The following is a 25,149-nucleotide window of genomic DNA, read 5'->3' as shown; positions in this document are numbered from 1 at the left end:
TATTGAGCAGCAGAAGCAGATGAATGCATTGCTTTCCCATTTCTGAAATTTAAATTTACACAAAGAAACTGCACTAAGAATTGCTCACTTGTGCTTTATGGGGACACTGTAGGGGCCTCTCTCTTACTCGTGAGGATTCCTTAAATGACCCAGTGTGGAGTAATGACAATACAAAGCAGCAGAGACATGAAGGAATGTTTCACTTCAAAAGTCCCCAGTAAATTCCAACTGCAGTAGTCCTAATCAAAACTCGTTTAAGTACATCACAGATTTACAGTATTAAACTTCATTATTGGAGCAATGTCAAGATAAAAGAAATTTAAACAGCTGTTTTGTCACCTTGTCTAGTGAAGATTAAGACCAAAGAAGCATCTATAATCGCCGAAAGAATCGACAAATCCCTTTGTTCTGCGTGTGATTTTGTAGATTGGTTGTTTGTATCTCACCATTGGAAATTTTCAGTCGCTCATCAGTCACCTTCACTCAGTTTTAAGCCAAGGACTGCTAAGTCTTCTTCTGAGCAGCGGGAAGTGGCATCCCATCATAGGTGGGAATGAGCTTTGGATTATATAATCACAGATCGAGTTCTGTAGTACAAGGCTAGTAGGGATTAAATGGTTGAGGAGATCTGATCAAATCTGTTGACTTTGCAAAAGCAAATGACTGTGACTGAATTTATTGTTAAAATGTTGGTGGTTTTCAATGAAAAAGTTTTCAGGTTTGTGGAAAAAGTGCATGAAGAGAATCCCCACCAAATCTATTGACTCAGAAATGGGACCAACTGCTTCAAATCACTGTTCAGGTCTCATTCAATTAAACTTTTTATTTAATCTAAGTTTTTTAGAAGATCAGCTTACATCTGTTACAAGTGAATTAAGAGAATCAAAAGAAAACTTTTAAAAGGAATGAGATGATCAACAGATCAAACTCCAGTCAATTCACTTGGGCAAAATGTTTCTTCTTATTTTTGAGTCACACATTTTACAAGTATCTTCTATAACTTTTTGTAATTGACATTACAGAGATGAAGTTTTTTCCCACAATCAATCTGTATCATGGCTTCTTCATTAAGGCATGGCCTGAAAGTCTCAGATACTGATTGAGTCAAGTTTTTTGTGTATTGACAGCAGACATTTTCAACCAGACATCACCGACAAATCTTCTGCAACTTCCAGTGTTCTCTATTTGTGACCATCAAATGGAATGTCCAGTATTCATCTAAAATTTTTTGCAACTTCCTGTCTGAACCTCATCTTAGTATGAGATGAAATCCGGGTTTCACTATTGACATGGGTTTCATTTCAAACCAAGATTGAAAGTTTGAAAAAAAATAAAAACATGGTTAAGAAAAGATGAGTTTAAAGAGAGAGAGAGAGAGAGAGAGAGAGAGAGTTAGGGATGCATTTAGCCACCCACCCATCTCCGTAAAATTTAAGAATTTCTCCAAGCAAGGGATCCAAAGAAATTCCGAAAGATTGCAGAAACTTCAGCCCTGATGGTGTACGAGAAAATTTGGGAGGAAATATAAGTTTCCAAGTGAAAGTGTCTCAAATGTGCTTGTGTACAAAAGGTTTAGATGGAACTATTCATGTTTTACATTACCTCGAAAGAGATCTCATCTTAAATGATGGAATCTCACTTCCCTGAAGAATAGTTCAGTGGAATATATAATATAAGGTGATGCTATCTCTTTGTTATGACAATGTGATTTAATTTCTCTTTGCATTACTCCCCTTTTAATGAGTTCAAAGTTACATTTACTAAATCTTCTAAAACAATTAGCAACAAATTACTATTTTGATGGTCATAATTTTGATGAAAACCATAAAAAAAGCGAGGAATCCGTAAGAGATGGATGTGGGGAATTAATTAGATTCACTAAAGATTCTGATGAGAAGTGGGAAGTGGTGGAATTTGTTGAGGGTCACAATCATGTCCTATTGACTCCTTGTAAAAGGTAATTTTTGCCCTTGCATATGCAAATTACACAAGTGCATAAAAAACTTGTTTGATGCTAATGTTTCTACATCAAAAGTTTTTTTCTTTCTTTGAGATATTATCTGGAGTACATGACAAGGTTGGGTATACTGAAAGAGATGTTATAAATTATGAGAGTGACAAAAGACAAGAATTAAGAGATTATGATACTGAAATGTTGTTTTATCATTTCAAGGATTTACAAGAAGTAAATCCTTCATTTTTTATAGTATGAAATGAATAATGAGAAGAGGTTAACTCACTGTTTTTTGGATAGATGGAGAAGCTAGGAAGGCATATCACAATTTTGGTGAAGCAGTTGCTTTTGATACTACTTATGATTTTAACTAATATAAATTGATGCTTGCGCCTTTTACTGGAGTTAATAATCATGAACAATCTACAATGTTTGGGTAGTGGATTATTGAAGGATGAGAATCGGAATTCATTTATTTGGCTATTTCAGCAAATTCTCATTGCTATGTCAAACCAACACCCTCATGCAATTGTAACAGAACAGGACCCTAGCATAGTACATGCAATCAAAATTATATTTCCAAATACTTTTCACAAGTATTGTTTGTGGCATATACTAAATAAGGTTGGTGAGAGAGTTGGTCCTATTGCTTGTGATGAAAAATTCCAAAGTGATTTTGCAGATTGTGTATGAAACTCTGAGACACCAGAAAAATTTGAAGCAAAATGGTTAAGTACTAATGAAACATTTCAATTAGATCATAATGATTGGTTTCACAAAATCTTTAGTGAACGGAGTTAGTGGGTTCCTACATATTGCAAACACTTATTCATGGATGGAACGTAGATGAAACAAAGGAGCGAAAGTATGAACTCTTTCTTTGACTCTTACTTCAATAAAAAGAAATCATTAGTTGAATTCATTCACAACTATGAAGAACCATAAGCAAACAAAGGCAGTAGGTGAAAAAGGTTGATCATGACACATCTTATACGAAGCCCTGAATGATTACCCAATTCAATGTTTAGAAGCAAATAGCAAAGGTATACACAAGGTCCATATTTTTTAAGTTCCAAAAAGAACTGAAAGAGAGTCTAAGCTTTGTTTCACAAAGGGAGGAAAATTCAACAATGCATTGGGTAAAATTACTTGGGGTGGGTACATACTCAAATGAATGACCTTGAAGACTTTCATATGATCCACATCAACAACTTGCCTATATGAAGTTTGAGTCAGAAAGGATCCCTTGTAGGCACATTCTTATTGTTTTAAGAAATTAGTTTATTGAACAACTTCCTAACCATTACATCAGGAAGAGATGGACACAAAGTATAACTGTTAGTTCAGGTCATAGTGGCTATGAATTTTGAGGTGATGTTGTGCCCTTAACACCTAATAGAAGTCGTGATATGGGACTTATTACAAAAGAGAAAATAGTTGCCCTTCACCTACAGTTGCTTGAGCTCCAATCACTTGAACTAGTGGAAAATGAATTTAGGAATGAGAAAGGTAAAGGTAATCCTTCAATCTATCCTCCTGAGATTTCAAAAACAAAAGGTAGTGGTAAGAGATTGAATGGAGGTAAAGAGAAGGGAAGGGAATGGAAAAGACTTATCAAATCATAAGGTTGTGTCATAATTGTAATGAGCTAGCACACCATGGTAAGAGGAATTGTCCTAAGTCAAAGAAAAAGTAATTAATTACTTATTTAGTTATGTTCACAATAATTTATTTTATATTCTTATATACTTGTTGATTACGTTTTTTTAAGTGAAACATCTATATCTGTTGGAAGATGGGCCCAAACCCACAGGATTAAGGAAGGCCTACATATCCAAGTGTTTTGGAAGATGGGCCCAAACCTATAAGATCAAGGAAGACCCGCATATCTAAAAGTGTTAGAAGATGGGCCCAAGCCCATAAAATATGGACCCACCATGATCACAAGAGCTGGTGGGACCGACCATGATCACGTGAGGTGGCATTATGAGTCTTACTTATAGAGCCCTAATTATTATGGAAGGAAGTATCACAGAAGAGTTTCATTTTAAATGTGTTTTAGTCATATTAGTCTTCTATTTATATTAGATTATTTGATTATGCTAGGACTTATCTTTTTAAGTGTTAGACTTTGGGTGTAATTGGGATAAAGGTAGTTTAATTGCAGTTGGACTCTACTACTTTCCTCTATAATAAATTGAGGTTCATGTACTCTGATTATAATAAGTCAATGAAATATTTCTCTTTTCCATAAATTCAACATGGTATTAGAGCAGGTTTTGTGAGTTGACTTGGTCAACTCACAGAGGTAATGTGATATTTTTCTGATTTATTATCTCTAGCAGTTTAGGTTCATATTTATCTTTTTTTTTTCAGTCCCTATATCCGTTATTTGCTTTACGTTTTCACCTCCATAATGAGCTTTTCATATTGCATATTATATAATGAAGGAAATATATTCGAGTGTACTTTTCCAAGGAATTTTATTTTTTACAATCGGAGTTATTTACAAAGAGATCGATATTTGAAGCAGCAAAGGTCAGATTGCAAAAGAGGTTCATGCAACAACAGAAAGCTTCAACTTGTGAGCTATTTTATGCTATCAAGAACGAGACTTCATATGAAGAATTATATATAAAAAAATATCTATAAGCCTATTTTCTTACATATTCAACCAATTCTCGATCTGAGTTTTTTATATGAAGATATTGATCTTGGAAGAGTACTTAGTTCGACAAAGATCGAAATATATCCGATTATATATTTCAATAGAAGTATATTTTATGAAGATAAATTATACTTGGATGAAAGGTATTTAAGTCTAGTTTTAGAAGGAGAAAATTTTATGTCAATCTAATCTTTATTTAAGGATATATTCACATTAGAAAAATCAAAGGTCATATTGGTATCCTGTTGCTTTGAAAAAGCCGAATTTAAGCCAATTGTTTTACGTCACTTTTTGAATTGCTATTATTGATCAACTATATCAGGTAAATATCTCACTTACCCTTTTTTGGTTACTACATTTATGTTATTTGGTTCAAGCTGGGAACATTGCCATTACCTCCTAGCTTGAGGGGGAGAAGTAGAAGAAATACAAGAAAGAGGTTTTTTATTTCATATATTTTGGTAAGTTTTATGTGACCAAAATATTCAAGAAAGGGGGAGCACAAAAGATGAAGTTTTTATATCTAAGAAGATTTTTTTTGCAACAAAGAAAATTGAAGATCAAGAATCCTGACTTACAGTAATAATTATTGTAATTATTGGTGATACCTGACTCGGCTCGACTCGATTTTATTTCTCGGATTGGATTATTATTTTGAGGTATTCACAACATATTCCTTGCTCAACATATTATTTGGTGTAGATACTCGCATTGGATTATTTCATGGGTCTTTTTTACAAGGATTTTATTATTTTGGTTTGTGTTATACGGGCCCAGTCCCATTTCAACTGCTACCATTATTATTGAAGAAGTGGTGGCCTTAGCATCCTATCTTCTTCTTTACCCATTACCCATTGGTTATTTGGCAGCTTTTCTCATACCATCCTTTATTTGACTCTCACATACCTCTTTGGGCCAACCTCTTTCGTGTTGCTTCGGTTGGGAGTTTAAGTCCATCATGGTTGGGTATTTTAAGTCCATTGAGACTTTTTTTATGTACTTGTGGGTCTTTTATCGCTGTCTTGTAAATGACATGCATTACCCACTTATCATGTCTTTTATCGCCGTCTTGTGAATGATATGCATTACCCACTTATCACGTCTTTTATCCCCGTCTTGTGAATGATAGACATTTATCACCCATTTTTACCTGTGAGAGTCGGTGCTCGGGTTGGGACACCGTGATGGAGGAACTTATTACTACATATATGTTATCCTCCTTAATTGGCATTTATTACTCCTACCACTTGAGGGTCGTTGTCATGTGAAGGGCCACGGTGATGAAAGAATTTTATTACACTTCTGAGCATTGTGTATAGACCCACTACCTACGAAAGATAGGAGTGCCACTACCTGAGAATGATAGGAGTGTGCCCTACTTCCAACATGGGTTATGACTGGAGTATGGAGCAATTTCATACGACTTGGAGTAATTTTACTCTCACTTATCTTATGCCAGTTGGGCCTCATGGAAGAGAGCACCAACATGAGGGGGAGTGTTGGAAGATATGAAGGACTGCCATTTTATTCGAGAAGAACTTATTCATCATTTGCACCAAGTTGGGAGTTCATGATGTTCTCTCCCAGCTTGAGGGGGAGTGTTAGAAGATGGGCCCAAACCCACATGACCAAGGAAGACCCACATATCCAAGTGTGTTGGAAGATGGGCTCAAGCCCATAAGATCAATGAATGCCCTTATATCTAAGAATGTTGGAAGATGGGCCCAAGCCCATAAGATATGGATCCACCATGATCACACGAACTGGTGGGACCACCATGCTCACGTGAGGTGGCATTATGAGTCTTACACAAGAAGAAGTCTTACAGAGCCCCATTATTATGGAAGGAAATCTCACAAAAGAGTTTCAGTTTAAAGGTGTTTTAGTCATGATAGTCTTTTATTTATATTGGGTTATTTAATTATGTTAGGACTTATCTTTACGTGTTAGAGTTTGGGTGTAATTGGGACAAAAATAGTTTAATTGTAGTTGAACTCTACTACTTTATTGTAAATAGAGGTTCATGTACACTGATTATAATAAGTCAATGAAGTATTTTTTTTTCCATAAATTCAACAATATCAATAGAGGGGCATCCCTTGCATGAGTTTCAAGCTTCAACAACAAATGCAAACAATTGTGATTTCTTAAGTTAATGGTTATATGAGCGTTTTAAGTTTATATATTTTGCTATGGTGATACATGAATAAAAAAAGTTGATATTATTGTAATTATTTTGTAGGTTTGTGAACAACAAAAGATTGTGAGCTGCTAGAAGGAAATTTTTGCACAAGTTGATCTTTTATAGTATGCGTTTTGTAGGCATACATTGATCTTTCAGATAGATGATGTTCTACACAAGTTGAGTTAGAGATGTTAAAGAGAACAAGATTAATTATTAGAAATTTTGAGGATGAAAACTCTGTCAAGTTTTGAAGCACATTATTCTATATCATTTGTACTACGAAATTCTCTTCATTAATGAATTGTATCATATAAACATATTTTTGTAGTTTCAGATTGTAAATTTGAGCATCAAGAAAAAGAATATGATTACACAGCTCGCCAATGTTCTTTTAAACAAATATTTTTCTATGCAAGTAAATGAGGTAGTCATCAAAAGCAAGATGTCATCATTTGTATAATCTTCCATCTTGGACTACCTTTCATGGCAAAATATATTTTTATACCATAATAAGCAAAGTTATGCAGCATACATTTTTTTCAATGAACACACTTAAAACAATAACACTCTGAACAACAACTAGCCAGTTCTCAGGCATTTCTTTTAATCACCAGCTTCTATATCTATATCAGGCCTTAAAAAATATCAGCTTCTCAAAATGACCATACATCATTCACTCAATATGCCGTGTTACATTGAATCAATTCATTTAGCTAGTCCAAATTCTCACGAAGCTGTAAAAAGCAAAAATCAATGAGATAGATATAGATAAATTCTCACTAGTCTTAAAAGTCATCTATGTCAAAATCCTTGCAAATTACTTCTCTTTTGAGGTTGAACAATGGAAATACAATAAACAATAAGTAAAGAAATAAAAATCTATGGTTAAAAGCTCAAAGCAATATCAACAAATGGCTAACTAAGAAAAGTAAAGAGTTTAGTACACAATATGAGTAATATGCCTCTTCTAGGATTTGAACCCAGATCTCTAGTTGCATGGTGCCATACCATTAGGCCACATAATCTTCTCATTAGAATGAAAACGACACAACTAGTATACAACTCAGTGCAAATAGTTATATATACACCTAACACCTCAAGACCTTCATAGTCATCCTTAAACTCTGTAGTATCATCAGACAACCTTGTTATCAATTGACTCACCTCTCATGCTTTGCTTTGAAAAAATACCTATATTGATTTTTGGTGACCTGTTTGTGAATTTTCTTTCAATATTTTTTTCCATAGCACAAATATCAAAGTTTAGTACTTTCTCGAATAATCTCATCGTCAAGTTCAAATATCACATTACAAGGTCAACACAATACAATTCAGCATGAATAACTTCCACATCCAGATGTAGTCACATTTAGAAACAAATGCCATTGACAAGCATAATCCAACATTGAGGAATAACACTAATCATCAGTATCCCTTACTTGATTTGCTTACCCTGAATATGACCAATACAAATCCACTAAACCAATCTGTAAAAAAAACAAAAGGAGAAAGTAAAAGTTACACTGCTTTGAACATCACCTAGAAGCCAAGTTGACTTGTATACACAATTTTATGAAACTAAAGGAAAACTTATTTTTAGGCTTTTTGTGACAAAAAGAAGATGATAATATGGTTGCATACGAAAGAAGAAATAGTCACATAAAATAGATCAATTTGGGACTTACTGTTCTCCCCCCCCATCTTCAAGTCCTTGTCTACTCGTCATGAATGTTATGCCTCTTCACTTAGCAACATAATGAACCTGCAAATCACATAAGAAATTTGGTCTTTGTGATAGGAAGAAAACTTTAAGCTTGCAATCTTACATAGTTCCTTTATCAAAATGAATGTGGTTTAGACATTTGTATGAAGAAGGAAGAGTAGAGGTCTGGATGTATGCAAATGGACATGGAGTCCTAAGTCTAATTAGCATTACCATATGCAAGATAGATATAACATTTAGAAGAAAATGTTAAAAATCATTTGCTAGAACATATTTCAAAGCATAGAAGCTTTGAGAGTCCAAAATTTGCAACCTTTGCCGTTAAGTTTTCATCCAAAAGAATGTTTGAAGACTTGACATCTCTATGAATTATGGGAGGATTTGCTAGCTTATGAAGATAAAAGAGTCCGCTTGTTGAGCCTAAGGCAATTTGGAGTCTTCTCTTCCAATGAAGGTAAACCGCACTTTTATGTACAAGTGATTGATTTTGAAGGAAATTTTTATAAACAGTTCGGAATATGGTTGGGGAAGGAGGACTAACCGGTTAAGCTCTCTCCTAATGTTCCATTTGGGGCTTAATATTCCATCCCATTATCTTTTCCTGCTTGTGCCCATGATGTTGGAAAGATGGATAGACCATTTAGCAGGATGACCTTATATAAAATGATTGAAGTTGAAGAGTTCCAATTGAACTTGAAGATAATCATCCATGTTGAAAAATCAGTTCTGAAGAGAGACTGAGCCAAGGTTGAGGTCAAGTTCTATCCACAGGTGCATTTCTAGTGCATGAAATAATGTACTATTTGATAAGTCACGGAAGAATGGTGCTCTGAAATACAGAGTTCCTTCATATGGATAGGCACAGTTGCAACTCTGGGGGCTAAACTTGTGATATGCAGGACATGATTTGCTTCCACAACTAGCCAGACTGGTGGAGTAAGGTTCGTCTGATTGCTGCTAGAGTTGACAGTAATTGAGGCTAGGAATCTGAGTGTAGATTGGATTGCCATAAAGTCTGATGTAATGAGATATGCACATCAGTGGCGATTCAATAGAAACAACATAATGCTTGGAACTAATACTGACAAAATATTTGAAAAATGAAGTCTATTCTTCCTTATAAAGACATAAAGAATTACTGAAATCGAGTTTCCCACAAGCATCCCTTGCTCCATTAGACTGCAAAGATTGAACACAAAAAATTGATCACTCCACTTTGTTGATAAAAACAAAAATTGACGAGTTTCCGTTTCATCGAGTACTGACCACAGAAACTGCAAATTATGGCAGACTGTGGGCAATGACATCTATGACAAATTCTTGATTTAAATCTGTTGTTGGGCTAACATTACTGGGCTTAGGTTCTTGGAGTTATCTTCGTTCAGTAGTGCCTTGAAAATAAATGGCATTTATCCAAAAAAATTAGATTAAGTTGGAAATTTTCAGCAATTCTGGTACTATGGTGGCGTGGCTAATTCTTAGAACACGTAATTCAATATAAGGTCCAAAATTTATTCTATGAAGGAGCAGTTGTGATGTCACTGTGTGACTTTTGGTTGCGGTTCAATAGTCTCATGGGGGGCTTTCTGCACACATGTCTTGAATTCAAGTCTCCTTAGGTTAAGGGTCTATTTGGAACCCCTAGATAAGAAAAGAACATGAGAATTTGATCATTATTATTTTTAAAAATTAGATAATGATCAAATTCTTTTTTTCATTAACTATTTTTGGAAATAATAATGGTCCAATTTTATTTTTTTTACGATGGGGTTCCAAATAGACCCTAAAGGTATCGAGGTATAGACCAATTGTTATAAAATTTATCTATATCAATTCTAAAAAAACTTCACTCACGCGAAATTACATCCGGCCATTTACCGAACAAGAACAAGAATGGTGTAACAGTCTTTAATAGTAGAAATCAGAAAAGTCTTCAAATTTATCAGAATTTTCAAGATTTTAACAGTGAGTATCATCACTCAAGGTGGTTAGGAGATGCTGGTAGTTCATGGCTTTGTAATCAGGCAACCCATTTTAATCCTAAAATAGTTTTCCTTTCCTGGAGGTAAGACGATGAATAGAAACTTGATTGCAATTTGATTGATGAAGTAATCCTAAGAAAGATGAAACTTAGTTGCTGTTTCTTTCCACTACTGACATTTTGGTAGGTTTTTCTTGACTTTTGTTGCATGGGCTTTGTGGCCATTATTTCTCCAAATCAGTTCATTACAAGCAATTGTTTACTGGAGGTGATTGATCAATCCAGCCTGTGATGCTTTTTGTTTTGGTTCTTAGAATTCATTTCAGTTGTTCAACCAATTTTGAAGGAGAAAACTAAGAAATACTGTTTATGAATTCATAATTTCGGACTCATTCTATAACAGTAGGCGCCCCTCTTTAGGAAAGTTCCTTCTATGTTCTTCAAATTTGCATTTTCTCATGGAGATAATCTTGGAGTTGGGTACTCTGAATCTCTTCTTCTAGGGGTGGGAGTCCCAGTTTTTCGAAACTTCTTGCCCTGGGAAAAACCCAAGACGTCTTATATCCGATACATAAATCGTCTGGGTAAGACACCCACCCCTTATCTTTTCCTCTCACCTTTTCTCTCTCTTCTCTCTTCTCTTTCTTTCTTGGAAGAGGTCCATTAAAGAATAAAGACCAACTCTTTGGTGTTTTTTTTGGTTTAACAACTCCACGGCTTGCCAAACCCTATCAAACCCCCTACGAGACAGCCAACAGATTCCACATTCTCACATGCAGACTTAGCTAAAATTTCTTTTTCCTTTTGACATGCTCTCACATCCCTTTCTTCACTCCAAAGAGATAACTTTAAATAATATCCCACCTCCCACATTTTCTTTGACATTCGCTGCATATTACTTTTCATGGAAACAATTCCTTCTTTTCTTCTTCTTCCTTTCGTTCATTTCCAGGCTCCATCTCTGCTTCTGCTTTCACATTGACAGTGAACATCTTTGACCCTTCCAACCACCCGAGACAAAAGCAGAAGATCCAGGACTTTTAACCGCCTAACTAGGGCGGATTTGGATAACGAAATTTTCAATAATGATCTAAAATAGAGTTTTCGTGGAACGAGAGGGATCCGTCACTGTATCTGGATTCAGTAAATATTTGATGCAGTCGGAACTAGATATCTAGCTTTCTTCTCCTCTTGTTTAGATTTTGAGATTTGTAAATAAATTGGATTCAAATAATGTTATATCCACTTTGTATACGTATCTGGTCTATTAACACAACCTTTGGTTAAAAGAGTTTTTTTGTTTTTTGTTTTGTTTTCCTTGTGATTTGTAAGAAAGTGGAACTTATGCCTTTGAAATCTTCCCATAGGACTAGTTCATGAAGAAGACCTATTCATAATCCAATTTCGGGAATGAGTTTCATTCACGTGAATAACTCAAGCAGGCACGAGGGTTTTTTCTTTGAATTATTAGTATGCTGTCAAATTCTTGAAGACTAGAACTAATTTCAACTTATATTTCTATTTTTTTACCAGTTTTGGAAAGCAAATGGAATTTGGTTTACATTTGGTTTCAAATTGGAGTTTTGAAAGAGGAACAGCATAAATTAAAAGCAAGGTACCTACTAAGGTAACAGTACTGAGACATTGAACAATGCCAATTGTGTAGATGGTCCCAGATTTGTTTAGGTTAACTGCTAGCTTTTCTAGGCCACAAGGGTTCTTTTCCTCACAGCTGTATAGGGTAGGCTACCTTGGACTTCTGCTCTCTTCCATCTTTCTATTCAACCTTCATGGAAATTTCCAAAACAAGCAGAAACAAGTCCATGTTGTCAGAGATGGCTCCACATTTCGATTCGTTTCAATTACACGAGAGGCACCATCAAATGGTGGTCAATCGTTCACACTGTTCTCAGTTTGCTCGATATCGCCCTGTACGAGGTTCGGTTAGAGAAGATTCCCTTCTCTCCTTCCCTTACGACTTCAAATTCTGGTTTATAAGTTGTGTCTATTTCACCAGAAGCCCCATTATTATCAAAAGTCCTTTCCTGAAGCTGAAACGTAAGACTGATCACCAGCTGGTAAGTTCTTCGCAGAACCCACCTTCTTCTACGTAGGGGAAACCCTAACTTTCCCATGCAATGAACCACATGGTGGATTGAAGTACGTTCAAACCCTGAAACAGTTTCCTATTTCCTTTTTCTTTTTTCGGAGGAATATCAGCAAACAGCTTCGTTGCTTCGTTGTCCCCGGAAGGAGAGAAAGCGAATCATTCCGAGCTGTCCTGGAAGAATTTCAGTTTTTTCAAAGCAGCAGCAGTGTTGAACACGGAAGTAGATCGTCTGAGGGGCTGGAAGTAGGCACCGTCTATTGTTGACAAGGGATTGATGGGGAAAAGAGAGCGAGGGATATGGGGGCGCGTTTCGCTTGGCCTTTTGTCTGCACATAAATCCCATTCTCTTGAGTCTTGAATTGACTGTTCTGCAGTTTGCACACCGCACACCTCTCTTACGAAGTCGGAATCAACCCATTTTTTCCTTAATTTTAACAAACGGCAAAAAGGGGCTGGAGATGAGATGTTAGTCCAGAGATTGGGACGTTCGCATGATCCGGAATGTTAAGAGATGAGAGGTTCAACTGTTGGGAGATTTTGGAGGAATTTTTTTTTTAAGCAAGGTTTTAAATTTTCTTTGTCAGATAAAGAGTTAGAGAATATTAGATATTAAGATTATTTTTTTTAAAAATGATGAGTATGTTGTCATTTTATCTTAATCAAAAGCGATCTCCTTAAGTAAATTTTTGTTTTCATGTTAAAATTTAATTGACTCACCACTTTTTGCCTACTCTCTACCAAACCTTTTGGATTGCTCTGAATCGTCACGAACACACTTATTTGTCTTCTTCTCCAAGAATAATCTTTTTTTAAGGAGTTTTAAAGCTTGAAAAACCTGAGAAACCCTTTTTGATCAGTTGAAGCTTTTAGGGAGAATCGACCATTGAAAAAAACACACACAAAAAGCCCACGTGATGGAATGTTGAAGTGTTTTTAAGCTTTACGCCATGGGAAAAATCAAAGAAGAAAAAGATATCAAGGAAGGATAATTCCTAATTCTCTCTGCTGTTGCTCCCATTGGCTCAGAACAGAAGAACTGGAGTACGATTCTAAGCTGTTTCTTAATCATTTTTAACAGCTTTTTTACAGTGAAACTGGCTCATTATCTCTGGTTAAATTGAACAGAACTGCAAAAATTTCGGCTGTGATGTATTCCTGGGGGACCAATCAAGTTCCTCGCTTGTTGATGGCCATAAACGTGTCAAAATCAAGGTAGAGAGCGGGATTTGGTTTCCTGGAATGTGTATCACACTAGGGTTTTGATCTTCTTTAATGTCTTTTGGGTTGCAGGGTCAGTGTTGCAGCATATTTTGACTGGAGAACGAACCTTGAAAGTCCGAAAGAGTGCGAGACTCTTCTTTCGCTGCTGCTGCTGCTGCATATTTATGGTGTCCATGAAGTGACGGAGGATTGCTAGACCTGCCTAACATGGGAGGCAAACAGAAATTTATTATTGGAAGCCAGCAGGAAACTACATAAAGGAGAAAAGAGTCTCTGAATTCTTTTTCTTCCGTTCTCCTTATTTTTTTTCTCTCTTTGTCTGCTTCGATCTTCTTCTTCTTTGTTGCTCTACTGGCGGGAAAAGGAAGTATTATGAGAGAACCGGAGAGAATTACGACGAGGCAGTACACTAGATCGGAGGTTCCACGGCTCCGGTGGACGGCAGACCTCCATTCCCGCTTCACTGAAGCCGTCGACCTTCTGGGTGGTCCGCACAGTAAGTTTGCCGCGTGAAAGCTTGGTTCAGCCATGGATGTTTTCAGGAGAATGAAGCCTCTTCTTCTTGTTTGCTTCTATGAAAAAACAAGCTCGGAGGCAAAATTAAACTGAAACTGTACTTTTCTATTGTAAAACTACCAGATTGTTATGTAGAGACCAGAATCTTAAAAAGATTTGCGTCTTCTGTTACCTAAAAACCTGCAAAGGAAACAAATTAAATCAGCAAACTTCTGTTGTATTTTACTCTCAATTTTTGTTTAAGTTGCACTGATCTGAGTGCAAGAAAACGAGAGAAATTAAAATCTATGTTGGTTATTTTAGTACAAAAAATAGTTCAGTGATTACGTAGGTTGAATAAGTCGGCTTTGCTTCTAGTTCTGAAAAAGTGGTTAATTCCCTTTAAGAAAGTAAAGAAACTCAAGAAAAAAATCTTTTTTTGTTGATAGTTTTTTCTCTGTTTTTTTTTTTTTTTGCAGAAGCTACACCTAATCGAATTCTTCTCCTCATGGGCGTGAAAGGACTCAATCTAGCTCATGTGAAGAGCCACCTTCAGGTACGATTTTCTTTTACTAAAGGTAAAGAGACATTGGTTCAAAGGAAACGGATTAATCAATTTGCACAATTAGTTTCTTCGTACGATCAGCCATGTGTCTGTTTTCATCTTCTCCAAATCTTTGATTTGGAGAAGACAACGAAAACTGTATCAGTATTTCCCTGAATCAAGATCACAGATTTAAAGTTTCGTGGGCATTCTTGTGTACCGTTCAAGGAACTTGCAGAATCGACGCATAATTAACAATCTGAAATGCTCTACCATTTCCAACCATTTCGTTCATATCCACGTTCATCTTTAATAATTTAATTTCCTCTGATCAACAGATGTACAGAACTGCGAAGAATGGCGATCGTGTTAGAGGCTTTCCGACCAGAGGTTCAAGCCCGGGAAGACGGAATATGAGCTGCAACAGTGTTGCAATTTTTGATTCATCGAGTTTCTGCACCTTACCCCGGTGGACTAGGGAACCAAGCTACAGTTGCTCATCTCAACGGTAAATTTAAGTTGGTAATTTTCAGTTTCATTTTACAGTAGCTGATGCTTTTGGAATGATAAGAACTTTAAGCTTCGGTAGCCATTTCCTTGGTAGCGAACAAAGAGTTCATCTGCTTCACAGAAGCAGCAGAAATCCATGAGAAACAACAAGCGGATGAAACCACAGTTGTGTAGAAATCGCTTCTGGGTTTTCAAATTCTTTAGCAGTAGCCTTCATGAAGGAAAGATTTTATTGTAACAAAATCAAGAAACGAAAAACCTTTGCACTGTTTCTTCTGATGCTCACACAAGCTTCAAGAAATCACTCAATAGTTTTCTCCCTCTTCCAGATCTCTCTCTTTTTGCTTGTTTTTCTTTAATGAGGATTTCTGTTGCAGTAGGTCGAAACATTCGGATCCGTGAAAAAAGTCCCATGTTTGAGAAGTAATAGAAGATCACTGCCTAGTTCTCGTCGTTTATCTTCATTTTCGTTATTTGCTGCAAAAGACATGATCAGGATCTTAATTATGGATGTTCAGGTCAGAAGGGAGGGAACCATGGACACTTGAGCTGGGCAAAAATTGTTTTGGGGGCGAAAGCCATTGGGAAAGTGATGGTAATTGCTACAGCAAAGTAGAGATGGAGAGCTTTGGAAGTCAGGTGAGCTTACTTTCCTCATTGCATGCTTATATATGGCACTGTTGAAATGTAGGGACTGCTCTCACTTCTGAGACTAAACATATCAAAGTCAGTAACTCTTCAAAAGAGTTTCATTTCGTCTACATTTCAGATTAAGAACAATCTTCATTAAAGGGTTTCTTTTATCTGAAAATTTGAATGTATAGTTGCAGAATATATGTTATTACCTTCATTCTTCTTCATCCTACACTACGTAGTCTTGATGACAAATACGTATCAAAGGTCTGAAGTTTGAATTCTGAACTTGTTTTCTTTTAAATTTCTTTGGTGGCAGCTCACTCAGATGAGTTCTCTCCAAGGAAAAGCCAAAGAAGAGGACACCAGAGACAGCTGTGAGCTATCTCTGTCATTTGGGACATGGGAGACGAATACAGATGGAAAGATGGGAGAGACATTATGCAATGGTGGTGAATCAGATATTAGTGAAGGAGGAACCTCAAGCAGGATCGCTGAAAATCACAAACCAGTCATGGCTGATCATATAGACTTAGAGCTCTCCATATCAATCATTCCAAGTTCAACTTCGAAACACTATTCTTGAATTGATTCTTTTTTTTTTTGTATGCTGTTTCTTTAGCCAATGTTGTAAAGGTTGTAGTACTTGATCTCGTTGGTTATTTGTAAAATAACCCCTTAGTGTTCTTAAGATTTTCTTAGTCCTGATGTTCTACTTCCGTGATTGTTGGAATATTTTCGCTCCAGTTAGTCCAGTGAGGCTGCAAACCTGACTTTTTTTTTTTTTACTTACTTTTTTTTTATAACTTTATAGCTGAAGTGGGTTCACCTCTCTCCTGATCTCTGTCCCTCTGTCTTTGTGTATCTCGTTGCTCATGTAGAGAAGAGAAGTCCCTGTTTTGATCGATTGTTTGCAGAAGAAGGGGAGGAGCACCCTCTTCTTTCCTGCCTTCATTTGTTTAGTAGACAAGATACCTTCTAGTATTCCATCGTCAACAGTAGAGGGAAGAGGCCATATCCACCCCTCTCCATGCAAGAGTAGGGCAGTATCCATCACACAGCGAGTAGTAATACAGCTTCGCACTCTACGCTGCCGGGTTAAAATAAACTCACTTAGCCTTTGTTAAAAAAATGGTTTCGGTAATGAATCCAAGAATTTGCAATGCTGACTCGTCTCATCACCGCCCCGTGCAACTCAAAATCTTAGGGCACGTTCTGTCACTCTGCAGCACTCAGTCCTGACGTTCGGAATTTAAGGTCACCGATACGCCTAACACCAGTAGGTGCTTGGATGATAGTGAAACACTTAAAACGGTTGTCTATTTTCGTCCAGACAATTGATATCAATTGATATCATATTTGAATGGTTTTCAAAACCCAGACCTGACCCAAATTTTGTCCTATGCCTTTGTCTCATTTTTCGACTTCCCAATTACATTCTTGCGGTTGTTCGAATTTTACTTGATCTGAATATATCGGGGATTTAAGCTCAAGCTTAGCCTTGAGCCTAAAATTGGAATCGAGATCGAGCCCAAATAAATAATATATTGTGATTAACTTAGTACTATTGAACTGCAATCTACCATAATGGAGCCGATGATTTTACAATGGAACATACTAATGTATAATAACCAGCTTAATAGACCTAAAAGAAATAGCAGACACCTCCATCAATAATGTTTATTCCATTGACAAATAACAACATTAGGAGTTAAGGAACCCAAAAAAGTTAAATGATCGATTGTCTTTGAGGTTTCAGGTAAATAAAGGCAACTATCAACCAACTAAGAGGGAATTAACAAGAGTAATTAGAGTAAAAGGTATTTTTGTAAAAAATCTATACTAACAAGTTAACTCACGAGCTAACAAGTTGAGCTTAGAAAATCTCAAGTTTAGCTTGTTATACTTAACGGGCCTTATTTCAAGTTTGAACTCGAGGTGAGTTCAAGTAAAAAAACTAAACTGAGCTGAATTTTTTTTAAGTCTAGCTCGAACAGTTTCCGAGCCGGTTTGGCTTGGTGCCACCCCTACTTGAATATTTGGTCATCCCCACATTAAGCCATAGCCAAATTTATCTTTAATACAATTTTATAAAAATAGTAAATAATTAAAATATATTAAATGTATTAAATCAATAAAATAATACAAAATTTATTTGCAACTCTTAAATTGTTTTTATCAAATGCTTTTGTTAAAATAAAAAAGAATCTCATAATAATTTATTTCCAAGGGTAAGCTTTAACCGGAGAAAACTTTCTTTTGTTTTATTTTTTATTTTTTATATATTTACAACAGTCTTATATATACATAAAATTAAAACCGGATCTCCTCTAATTTCTTGGATTGTATTTCTGCTCTGATTTTCCAGAGGACTTCAGATATTTGCTCCTTCAAACCTTTCCTTTTCCTAATATCAGCAACCAATTGCCCTGCCTGAGAAGTTGGCTCCATCGGATCGGAAGACACCTCTTTGCTTTAGCCTGGCCGGAAGTGGCAGCTCTCATATCAGTTGAGAAACCAAACGACTCAATAACTGGAAGATATGCCTTGATGTTGTAAAGAGGACTTCCAGGCCTCTGTAATTCTTCAAACACGTGGCCTCGCTTCTGATTCAGAACACAAAGATGCCACCAAGGGCCTGTTCTGGTGCTTGAATCTCCACAAGATAGACATGCTCCATTAACCTGGGCTTGGCGGTCAACTGGGAGGCATATATGACCCTTCTTGCTGTTGGAATAACATGACCACCTCCTCCGTGACTTGCATCAGCAAGGAGAACAACGTCACAGACTTCAAAGCATACAGCACGCATGTTCTCTTCAGCTAGAGCATCTTCCTTTGATGCCCACTGAAACCCAGCAACATCAGAATCCTTGATTTCATTAAGGTATTCAACTCCCTTACATACTCAACAACCATATTTGGTCCAGTGGTTTCTGGCCCAAAACACCAAATCTTCCTTGCTAGGTCTTGTCCCAGCCAAATTCCTTAGAGAGAAACTTGGCACGGTTCTTTGGATCATCTCTTGGGCCAATTTGGCCCTCATCAATGGCCTCAGCTAAACCTTCTTCCATAGGCCTAGCTTCCATATAAAGCCAGATTGTGTTTGTTAGGAGACTTGCTCATTATAGTACGGCATGACTTCTCAAGAACAAAGATTTCAACTCCACCCATGAAGACTTCTTGCAAATCCTTAAGGCAGATTTGAAGATGGAGTTCTCCAGCTCCTGTAATGATTATATAAAAGTAATTCAATGAATGGATCTAAGATATAACTGTCATAAATAAAAAAGCAATAAAGGCACATGAAAAATAACCTTTTTTTAAGCCTAAAATTGGTCAATGCCAAACTGATTTTATCTCACTGGTCAAGTCACCATGAAATTTTCAAAAGAACAAAAGGAGGGAAAACTCACTTATGAGTATCGCATTCATTTGGAGAAAACTGACAAATTTCTTTTACTCTAGTGGTTCCTTCATGTGTGACCTCAAGTTTTCCCCAAAATTCCTTAACGGACTTACATATGGAGACCCTATTGAACTCGTTTGGTCCTAAGGCACATAACAAGAGATTTATGGTCTTGAAGTTTGTTTTGAGTTACTCATTGTCGTCCCTAGTTAATTCACTAAATTCTTTTGCAATCGAGATGCCATTTTCAATTTTTTTGGGCTCAAAGGGGCCATTTTTTGTTACATGCCAAATGTCTCAATCCATGGATTGAAAGAAGAACTCCATTCTTACTTTCCAATATCCATAATTTGTTCCATTAAATAACAGTGGACGGTTGGTAGACTGTCCTTTGGGAAGGAGCAATTTATCTGAGATGTCATTTATTGTTTTCAAAATCAAGGAGATTTTGAATTCAATTAAGTTCTTGGCCTACTCTGATACCAATTATTGGTCCAATTGGCTTATCAAGAGGGAGGTGGGGGGAGGGGTTTGAATTGAGTTATTCAAATTAAAACTGATTTATGTGTGAAATCAAACTATCATACATAAAAGTAATTCAATATAAATTGAGCAGGCCATAGGGACAAAAAGATTTTTTATTCTCGATGTTCTCCTGGTAATAGTCACACAACAGGAACCCTTGCTTGGAAAAAATTTCACTATTATATTCTAATAGCTAGAAAATCACTAGGAGATTTTAGCTCTTTCTGGCCACGAGTAGCTCAATACACGATTTAACATTATTCATTATGGGTTGTACATAAACTTCTCTAAACAACGTCTATATAATGACTAGTGTAAGGCACTTTTTAATGTTGTGCTGACTTCATTGCCAGTAATTGCCCCGGGTTTTCTAGCAAGATTTGTCATCAGATGTCTGGTTACAGGTATGAAATATCTTTTGCTTCTGTTGATTTACCAAAGAATATGTGTGCCACTAATGACATCCTTAAAACCACATGGGCCTGCACGTCTAAGGCTTTAGGTTGCATTTTTATTTATTTTACCATCTATATACAGAGTTAAGATTTTCTACTTAATCTTTTAGATTTTTTTTCAACTCTTTGCTGATCTAATTTCAAGTGGACCTTATACATCTTGAGAGTCAACGAAGTCGATCACCATAAAGGAAAAAGACCTGGACGAAAGATCAGAAATTAAGCTGTTATTTTCATTCCTCTGTTACTTCTGCTATTGTTTGTGAGATTAACACTTGTTGAAGTGAGGTGGGACTACATGGTCCAAGAACAGAAAAGAAAAAGTATTGATTTGCTTCTGAACCTACCAAAATGGAAGCAAATATGGACCACCTCTTCTGCTGCCTCTCGAGTCTGGGGAGAGGTAGCAGATATGGACCAGTTGGGAGCTTCCATGTTCACTTGCATTGATCAAACTCCACTTGGATACAACATCTGTTTATTTGGAGCAGTATCTTATTTTGGTACATTTTCTACTCATATATGGTGTTCTTCCCTAGTGGAAGAAGCACTTGGTCCTGCTCCTCTGTTTTGGCTAGCTACATTTCTTGTGCTAACTGTTGCTTTACTACCACATCTTGTGCAAATAGTCATCCAGAGATCATTGTATCCAATGCATGATCATTTGATACAGGAGGTTAAGCACTATAATAGAGATGTCGAGGACAGTTTAATGAGTTTAAGGGAACAGAACAACTCAAAGAAGCAGACACAACTTGGGTTTCCAGCCAGGGTGGAAGGCACAATTCGGTAATGGAAGGAACACTATAAACAGGAATTGGTGCATACAAAAAGCGCATACAGACCACTGTTCATTCTCTTGGATCTTTCAGTCAATTCTCCAGCCACTGATTTACCTGAAGTTTGCAGCCAGAGTGCAGTTTGAAGAGCCCTGTTATGGTGGTATTGTTGCACCAACTCAGTAGGCAACCTTGTAAGTAGGCCCTCCCCACCTTAACATCTTTGAGATCAAGCTTTTCAGCTCTTCCGCACCGTAATTACAGGAAATTTCCGGAGATCATTTGCAAACTTTCCTCTTTGTTCAATACCGAAACAGGGAAGCTCTTCCACTAAAAAAGACTTGTATCGCGTTACTTTTGTTTTTGCTCTGCGTTGTTGTTTCTGTTGATCGCCCTTCCTTGCTTCAATTAGCAACCAGTACACGTTCTTCTGTTGTTATCTTTTTACTTTTGCTGCAGGTTTATGCTTTCTTCTATTCGTTACTGCTTCCTAATGCTGTTTTCATTTTCATTCAGACAGTTTACAGGTGATCTACTCGTAGCTGCAACCAAATAGGTATCTTCTGCTCTCTCTTTGTTCTGTTCTTATCTTCTTCTATTTTTCTTTTTCTTAATTTCGTTGCAGGATTACGTTTTCTTCTCCTCTTGCTTTTGCTATTCTGTATTTTTCATCTTTGCTACTTCCTGATGCTGTTTTCGTGTTGATTCTGACAATGATCCAGAGTCTTCATGAAGTTACGTGGGAAGAAATCAAATCAGTATACAGCTTTGGAGAGCCTTGAACTCGGAAACCTGATTTGGTCCTGCCCCAGCTTGGCTTGCATAAAGACATAATGGTTGAAATATAAATTCCGTAGTTATTAAGAGAGAGAAAATCATATTCTCAATGAAGTTTCTGTTCCAGTGTCAGATTCTTTATCTAATCAACTTCAATAAAATGCACTTAAAATAAGTTCTCTTATCCCAGTACTAACCATCGAAATTGCTTAAAATAAGTTCCAAAAATACTATTAAAACGATCGAAGCCACAAACACCCTTCAATTTCCCAATTACGCAATTCGTGATTCAAATAAAGAAGATTTCAAGTGCTTGAAATTCGATAATTAAACCCATACAACTAATACCATATAATCCAGTTAGATGACCAAAGAATGGTCCATTACTTAGATCCCTTTCAACATAACCTTTCTTTTTACCCTCTTCTTGTTCAAAGGAGTTCTCCCTTTGATAGGCACTTAAAAGAGTTCTCTACTCGTGCACTGTGATTATAAAAGATGAGTGGCAGCAACTATTGCATCTGCTAAAGAAAAATCAGATGAACTTGCATTGAATTATAAACAAAAGGGTCATCCTATGCCATTTTGATTGATATTCTCGACCACTTTATTTCTTGTCAGACACGATTTCTTGAAGAGAAAGAAAGAATGAAGAAAGAACACGATCTGTTTCAAATATTTCAGCTGCTTCTTCTTGGTTTTATTCTCTTTTCTCTTTTCCTTCTTCTCTTTCAAAGTCATGCATCAGTCGAGTAATAAGAATGGATAAATGCACACGGCCTGCTCATACCAATCCACTCCATTATCTTCACCCTGCAATTTCATCCAAGGGAAAGCCATGAGAGGAGTTTTATAAGAAGGCTTGTTAATGAATCTTTATTATGAGTTATTGCTCGTTTAATAATACTAGTTTCGTTGAAACTAAGTTCACGGAAAATGATCAAACAGGTACATTTTGGAACTGTTGATGAATGAATTTCATTCACCTGAATTCTAGTTTTGACAAGTTCATAGTTAAGTTGATTATACCTTGTTTCTGTTGTCATGGTGTTCCTCCTCGGCCCGATGAATTTCATTGTTGCTGGCGAATCTTCCTCGGACTCGTCGGCGTCTGTCTGCTAGGGTTTTACGGCATGCATACTGGAGTAAAAACAGATGGAAGCTTCAGATGGATTTAGACACTTTAAGCACATGGCGCTTGAGCAGAACTAAAGCTAGCTTTTTAGCATATTAAATATTTAATATAAAACGAGCTGAAGCTTTACCTTGATCGTCTTGTTGAAGTTTCTCTGATTTCTCTTCTGCAAGTATCTTAGAATTCTTCCCTTTCTTTCTTCTACAGAGTAACGGGCCACTTTTGCACCGGAATCTCCATTCTTAGACAGCGAATTGCCATGAAACTCCTGCAGATTCACCAAAAAAAAAAAAATGTTTAGCTAAATCCAGAATCCATTCAGAGATACGAACACGAAGAAAAATGAGCAGCAGATTGGGTCCGTAAATACCCAGAGATCATCCATGGAAGCAGCGGCGTAACCACAGCGGAAATCCGGAACGAACCCGCCGCAGTTCTCCATCAACCCGCAAGAATTCGCGGGAGCACAGTTGAACTCTCCATCCAGCTTCGTCTCGACCCCGGCCGTGTCCATCACCGAGACTCCAAACCGGTCAGGAAACGCAGTCTGGAAGTCCGAGGGGGTATCGTCGATTTCCGACCAGATTGTATCGAGTTGGCCGGAACCCAGGTGGAAGCTGTCTGCAGCCCAGACGCCGCAGTTGTCGCCGGCGGTGGGAATGTCCCAAAACCCCGCCTGGAAATTGCATTCTGGGTCTGTGGTGACGTGAGGAACCGAGGTCATCTCTGCTACCAACGATTGAATCTATGAATGGGTGGAGCCTGGACGTGAATTTATACAGCCTTAACTTGTTTGTCGTTTATGCATGCCTGAACAAGCAAGTTGCCAAACACTAGGAGCCAGGCCCCCGCCTTGGTCTGGTTTTCATTTGATTAACCCCATTACTAATTATCATCCATGACGCCCATAAAGGCTTACCTAAACATGATCTCCATCAACTTATTTCCTTATAATTAGCTTCTTAAAGTTTATAGTTGAAAGATTAGTATACATAATTGTTACTAAGCATCGATCGATTCGTCCGATTCGTCCTAATTTATGTCGTCGATTTGGATTTCTTAAGTTGGATATAAGTTTGGACATTTGGCTTAATGCATCCTCAATATCTAACCTTATGCTAAAAGATTCCTATGCATAAACATATAGTACCTGATACTGATATGGCAAATCTTAGTTTTGGACCATCCCAGAGGAAGTAAATGGGAATTAACTGGGCTGATTTAGGAGCTGGGTTGAATTGAGTTGAGTTAAGTTACAAGTTTCAAAGTGAAGACTCAAGAGAAAGAACTGAGTTATTTTCTTTTGTTTCAAAGTGAAGACTCGAGAGAAAAGAGTTGAGTTGAGTTATTTTCTTTTGTTTTTTCACCATGAAGAAAATGACAATCTGACATAAAACATAAAAAAGTGAAAGAAGGGATCTTGGACGGTCCATCCGAATCCGATACCTTTGCACCCCAATCTTTCCGATTATTTCACGTAAATATTTTGGTGGTTTTCGGTTTCTGTCTTCCCCATTTCATTGGCTCTAGGACCAATTTACTGCAGACAATTCTGCAACAAGCTTCAAAGGGTCTTCCTTTATGAAATTTGTTAAAAAGCAAAAGAAAGACTGGGTTCGACTGGAGAGAGAGATTGCAATCTCCAGCCTGACAAACTTGTCTCTGTATTGATTGATGTGTGGCATCGTGTTCCCCTACTGAACTCGTTTTTATTGACAGTTAGATGCCATGAGAAGTGAATCTGTAGAGCAAGGCCATGTTGAACAAGATCACTGGAGATTTAGGGTGTTTCCATGTTCTGGGTCTCTGCTTCCGCTACATCTAGAAGTATTCTTTGTTCTCCATGTTACCATCTTTGTGGCTCTGGGACTACTTTCTTCTGGGTTTGTCTCCTTTTTCATTTACAACCCAATCCATTCAACTGCAAGTAGGATGGACTTTCCCCTCGAAAGGAGATCCTGTCAAGAAGACAAGGATTTCTTTTAGATGTTCATGTTTTTATTCCCTATCACCTGTTTTAGTTTTTTGCGGAAGTGAATGTGAAC

At 36.9% G+C, this 25,149-nt stretch overlaps 3 protein-coding genes and 1 pseudogene across 3 annotated transcripts; 2 read left to right on the top strand and 2 right to left on the bottom strand.

The window, feature by feature from the left end:
* Positions 1-2,152: 2,152 nt before the first annotated feature.
* Positions 2,153-4,501, top strand: LOC137951285 (protein FAR1-RELATED SEQUENCE 2-like; the record flags this gene model as incomplete). The annotated part of the gene is given in 5 exon segments (XM_068797871.1): positions 2,153-2,208; positions 2,210-2,237; positions 2,239-2,271; positions 3,235-3,283; positions 4,485-4,501. Coding segments are annotated over 5 exon segments (183 nt in total), but the record flags the coding sequence as incomplete, so codon positions are not given.
* A 9,713-nt stretch (positions 4,502-14,214) lies between these two features.
* On the top strand, positions 14,215-16,610 carry LOC137951284 (myb family transcription factor PHL12-like). Its single transcript, XM_068797870.1, has 5 exons — positions 14,215-14,338; positions 14,817-14,893; positions 15,220-15,389; positions 15,910-16,030; positions 16,344-16,610. The coding sequence occupies exons 1-5, from the start codon at positions 14,215-14,217 to the stop codon at positions 16,608-16,610; spliced, it is 759 nt and encodes a 252-aa protein (XP_068653971.1).
* A 1,727-nt stretch (positions 16,611-18,337) lies between these two features.
* Positions 18,338-20,345, bottom strand: LOC137951283 (elongation factor 2-like; annotated as a pseudogene).
* A 2,210-nt stretch (positions 20,346-22,555) lies between these two features.
* Positions 22,556-23,578, bottom strand: LOC137951118 (zinc finger protein CONSTANS-LIKE 4). Its single transcript, XM_068797719.1, has 4 exons — positions 23,475-23,578; positions 23,235-23,372; positions 22,999-23,109; positions 22,556-22,782 (listed from the first exon to the last, which is right to left on the bottom strand). The coding sequence occupies exons 1-4, from the start codon at positions 23,544-23,546 to the stop codon at positions 22,714-22,716; spliced, it is 390 nt and encodes a 129-aa protein (XP_068653820.1). The 5' UTR covers positions 23,547-23,578; the 3' UTR covers positions 22,556-22,713.
* Between the last annotated feature and the right edge of the window lie 1,571 nt (positions 23,579-25,149).

Source organism: Aristolochia californica, unplaced genomic scaffold (assembly GCF_029961685.1).
Source record: "Aristolochia californica isolate CCGP_79_NKW_82.1479 unplaced genomic scaffold, dmAriCali1.0.hap1 SCAF_15, whole genome shotgun sequence".
Taxonomy (NCBI): Eukaryota; Viridiplantae; Streptophyta; class Magnoliopsida; order Piperales; family Aristolochiaceae; genus Aristolochia; species Aristolochia californica.
This window is presented reverse-complemented; position numbering and strand designations above follow the sequence as displayed.

What these genes read in the sequence shown, in the direction of transcription:
- LOC137951118 (XM_068797719.1), bottom strand. Translation starts at nt 23,546, where the DNA reads ATGGAGAACTGCGGCGGGTTCGTTCCGGATTTCCGCTGTGGTTACGCC. An exon ending in ACTTCAACAAGACGATCAAG is followed by an intron (nt 23,110 to 23,234) that starts GTAAAGCTTCAG and finishes TTTTTACTCCAG; the next exon opens with TATGCATGCCGTAAAACCCT. An exon ending in ACCATGACAACAGAAACAAG is followed by an intron (nt 22,783 to 22,998) that starts GTATAATCAACT and finishes ATGAAATTGCAG; the next exon opens with GGTGAAGATAATGGAGTGGA.
- LOC137951284 (XM_068797870.1), top strand. Translation starts at nt 14,215, where the DNA reads ATGAGAGAACCGGAGAGAATTACGACGAGGCAGTACACTAGATCGGAG. An exon ending in ATGTGAAGAGCCACCTTCAG is followed by an intron (nt 14,894 to 15,219) that starts GTACGATTTTCT and finishes TCTGATCAACAG; the next exon opens with ATGTACAGAACTGCGAAGAA. An exon ending in TACAGTTGCTCATCTCAACG is followed by an intron (nt 15,390 to 15,909) that starts GTAAATTTAAGT and finishes ATGGATGTTCAG; the next exon opens with GTCAGAAGGGAGGGAACCAT.